Source organism: Aythya marila (genome assembly GCF_965140915.1).
Source record: "Aythya marila genome assembly, chromosome: 2".
NCBI lineage: Eukaryota > Metazoa > Chordata > Aves > Anseriformes > Anatidae > Aythya > Aythya marila.
This window is the reverse complement of record NC_139043.1, coordinates 23,502,117-23,506,660: the sequence shown is the minus strand read 5'-3', so window position 1 is coordinate 23,506,660 and position 4,544 is coordinate 23,502,117. Positions and strand designations below refer to the sequence as shown.

The window sequence follows — 4,544 nt, the reverse complement described above, 5'->3', positions numbered from 1 at the left end:
TCAAATAATATTTCTGTGCCTCTGTAACCCCAAAGACAGTACACAATTATAGGTTTGGTGAATCAATGTATACTGTCTTAATTTCAGTCAGCCGATTATAAGTGGATCGGTTAGTTATTCGGCAACCAATTTGTATTGTCTGTCCAGACATAGCTTGAAGTTCAGCCATTCTTAGAGAATCATTCCAACTCCATTCATCTTTCGAAAATATTTTGTTTCCATGTAGAACTAAAGTAGAGAGATTTAGGTCCTTTCTGTTTTGAGATGTTCCAGTGACTGTGCTATACTGTGACAATACATGGTTAGATGCCATGGTGAAACACCTCAGCTCCATGCACAGCCACAGTAGCTAAGTTTCCTTTAAGGTCTGTAATTACATCAAGGTCAGGGTAAAGCATGGCATTATTAATCCAAACTGTTGATTCGTCATCTTCCAGCTGTCCATATACAGTTTGCTCAGGGTTCCTGTGAACACAAAAGAAAATAAAATATGCTCGGTTGTATTCAACCGGCAGGGTTAGAAAGAGGGTGAAATAGCAATCTTTGATTTCCCATGCATAGAAATACTTGGGAGTAGTTAGCACTATTACTACTGTTAGATACACAGAGGGCTTTCACTATCTCTGCCATGTTTGGAACTGCGGCAGTCAAAGGTATAGTGTTAGCATTCAACTGTCTGTAATCCACTGTAAAATGCCATTGCCTGGTTGGTTCCTTTACTGGCCACACTGGTGAATTATAAGGTGAATGGGTCCTTTTAATAATGCCTCTTTTTTCCAATTCTGTTACCACCCCGTCAATCCCCGTAAATACTGCTGCTGACAACAGATATTGCCAATCATTAATGATTTTAGCAGGGGATAAGGGTATGGATGTTTGTAACAGGCTCAGTCTCATGGTGCCTGAATCCCTTTGATGTGTCGCGAAACTCCACACAGTTCCATCAGGGAGTTTCCACATACGACCATGCAGTATGTCAAATCCTAAAATATTAGTATATGCAGCACCAACTAATACTTCTATTCTGGTTAATTTTTGTTCCTCTGGCAACCAGAGTGAAATTTTTGCAGTGGGGCATTGTTTTTCCACACCATTGATTCCCGTGAATTTAACCCTGCGTTGACCAGGTGTTATGCTCAGGGTTTGTGCTGTCTCATGTGTAATTACTGACATTTGGGTCCTGGTATCAATAAGAAAATTTACCAATATTTTTGGGGGTTCAACAGGAATGGCAATTATAGGGTCAGAGTGTTCATTAGAGAGCCATTGAATTGCTAATACCCGCTGAGCAGGGTGGCTCACTGCCCTCCCCGGGGACAAGAGTTTTTTTTTGCTGACACCACAACTCACTCTGTTCCCTATTAGGTTTGAACCTCTCTTTGAATTTGGGGTATCTGGGATTTTTAGTGTGGATTTGGCAGACTCGCCGAGAGTGGTATTGGGATTTAATGCTGGATGAATTAATCCAGCCTATTTGGCATCCGTATTTATCTATGTCTTGTACCAATTCACTCCAGGTGGGAATAGGGGAGTTAGGATTTCGCCTACAACCACTATCATCATCCCTACAAGCAGCTAGTATGTGATCTTGGGTGTTTTCTACAAACATCTTAAGACAATCAGGGAGTCCACGGATGAGAGGGGTTAATTGAACCGGGTCAATAGGAGCTAACATTGGGGAATTCCTTAATTTATCTCTTTCATATATTGCCTGAATGCAGGCTGCTTTCTGTACTGCTACAGCCAAGTCAGCTCCTGGTGTGGTGGTTAAAAATACTCCAGGTCTCCAAAAGCCTCCTACTTCTTCCTTACACAACATCATTCGATCTCCTCCTTTAAGAGAAACTTGACACACATACTCAACTTCTGATTCCCCTGACCGCCTTGAGAACTTCTCCTGTATTTTAACCAACTCTGCTGGTGACAACGGAATCGTTTGCACAGTAGTACGGATTTCATCATTATCATCAACAGTAGTCTCAGTCTTAACCAAAGGTCTCAAGGAAATCGATTGAGGTTCAGAATCAGAAATCTCTTCAACACCATCATCACTGTCAGACCAGAAATCACTGTCCCAGCTTTCAGGTTCTGCACTATGCAGCACTCCACGAATCTGCTTGACCGGAGCGCAAGGCTGTACTTTATTTAACAGATGACTAACCCTCTCCAGCAATTGTTTAAGATGATTATTTTCACTCACAAGTTTATCATTTTCAGTCACAAGTTTGTCATTCTCAATGGAAAGTTTATTATTTTCATCCAAAAGTTTATCCACTCTGATTCCTAATGTTTTTCCCGACTCCCTTTCAAAGGCCAATGATGACTTCAACACCTCATTCTCTGATTTCAAAGCTGTATGTTCCGCATCAGAGATCAGTTTGGGAGCAGGAGTTTCCTTAGCTTTTTGCCGAGCACAAGACAAACAGGCTCCTAACACAGCACAAATTGCACCTTTACCCTTTCTTTGACCAATCTTTCGTGAAGCCTGACAATGCTCAATGCACTCTACCACTTTCTCCTCATCTTTCCAAAACTTTTGGGAAAACTCCTTCCCTGCCTGGGAAGGGGCACATTTGTATTTTTGCAGACGTTTATCCATAGCAATCCTGCCGACTACGCCAATTTTACTGTCGCGTTAAGGGGTGTAGCTGATTAACCGTTACGGGCCCGGTCAGATTCAGGTTACTGAACCAGTCGGACATTCACCAAAAACACATTAACCGCCTGGGGGTCCAGTCAGACATTCACCAAAAACGCATTAACGGCCTGGGGGTCCGTTCAGACATTCACCAAAAACGCATTAACCATCTGGGGGTCCGCTCGGACATTCACCAAAAATGCATTAACCGCCTGGGGGTCTGGTTAGATTCAGAACACTGAACTATCACGGATAACCACCCTCACCCTCGTTGCACTCAATGAGAGTTATCACAATGCAATCAAGTATGGTTTATTACAGCAACAGATAATCAGGTTCTTTTGGATTGCCGGCGATAGTGACTGTCTGCAAAAGCAAGTTAGTATGCATAAAATACACAGGTGTTATAGGTGTTATAGATGTTATAGATGTTACAGGTGTTTATAGGTGTTACAGATGTTACAGGTGTTACAGATGTTATAGATGTTACAGGTGTTACAGATGTTATAGATGTTACAGGTGTTACAGGTGTTATAGATGTTACAGGTGTTATAGATGTTACAGGTGTTATAGATGTTACAGGTGCGCAGCCTAGAAATAAACGCGTTAAAAGGATCAAAGACTCTATAGAGATTTATAAGCAAGTATTTAGATCTCACCCAAAGGCGTCCCAATGGGGGGGGAAGAGAGGCTCAGCCCGTCGACTGATCCCAAGAGTCAGGAGGTCCTAAGGATGTTGTCCTTGGGATGGTATCTCCCCTGACGGTGGTATCTTCCCTAACATCCCCTTTCTCTTGGGCCAATTTATATTATTTTCTATCTTTTAGGTGGAGCTTGAGTGGCTCTAGTCAAGCATATCTTAGTTATGATTGGTGTAAAGTTTTCCCGTCTCCGTTTAAAGTAATAGGCTCCGAGGAATTCAGAGCGCATGCTCAGTGAGGGGTGGTCGCACCTTGGAGGCGGGTAGCTTTTGGGATGGAGGTGTGTTTTGGTATTATAATGATATTATAATGAGCAAAAAGTACACTAGGGTACAGCATTTGTCAAAACATGACAGGTCTTTGGCTTAGGGTGGCAAAAAGTGCAGCTGTGTGCACAAGAACAATCGAGGCCCCATCTGATTACAGAGCCTAGCCGTGGTGTCTCCACTCCACTCTATGCTCCGTGCTGTTCCTTAGAGCTAGCACACCAAGTTTCCCCAGCGCGATAGCATCTAAGGCTGGGAGCCTAGGGAACGCTCTGATAAAGCAGTTATGCCCTACCCTGAAAGCCTCTTCAATGCTGTACCTTTTCCTTAAAAATGTGAATGTTAGTTTTATTTTCCTAGTTACTTCAGGCATTTACACCACACTCATACCTATGTGACTTCAGTCATTTAGTCTCATTGTCCTGCACAGGTCAAATACCTGAAGGTTGTTTTAAACTGGCAAAGCCACTGGGAGGTAAGGAAGGATTTTCTGGGTGAACTTTTTCACAAGACCGGAGTTGATAGAACAACATAAGACCAGATCTTTGCTGCACAAGAAACTTTTCTCACCTGAAGACATTATCAATTGCTAGCCAGATCCACAAGATGTAAAATTAAAATGGCTATATGTGTTGGCACAACACAGTCAGAGTGCAATTCCAGAAAAAGGGAATACAGATATGCCAATGTGCTTTTTGTTGTCTTGTCTTAGTTTCTTTCCCTGTGATTTTTCTAACAAAGCAAGTTTTTTGACTGAAAATGTGTTGAAAAGATTTGGAAATGCTGGTACTCGGAAGGCTGTGGGAATCCTTTTTCCCCAGCCAGCTTTCTCTTCCCTCCCTTACCCTGTCAACGATTTTAGTTTGAATGTATATGGTCCAGGATGGAGAATGTGCTAGAAAATAAGCAAAGCAAAAAAAAACTGGGCAAAGCTTGTAA

General features: G+C 42.3%; 1 protein-coding gene across 1 annotated transcript; it reads right to left on the bottom strand.

The window, feature by feature from the left end:
* Window positions 1-302: 302 nt before the first annotated feature.
* Window positions 303-3,002, bottom strand: LOC309875227 (uncharacterized protein; the record flags this gene model as incomplete). The annotated part of the gene is made up of 3 exons (XM_082754375.1): window positions 1,504-3,002; window positions 704-1,430; window positions 303-465 (listed from the first exon to the last, which is right to left on the bottom strand). Exons 1-3 carry the CDS (start codon window positions 2,597-2,599, stop codon window positions 303-305), a joined length of 1,986 nt encoding a protein of 661 aa, XP_082610501.1. The 5' UTR covers window positions 2,600-3,002.
* Between the last annotated feature and the right edge of the window lie 1,542 nt (window positions 3,003-4,544).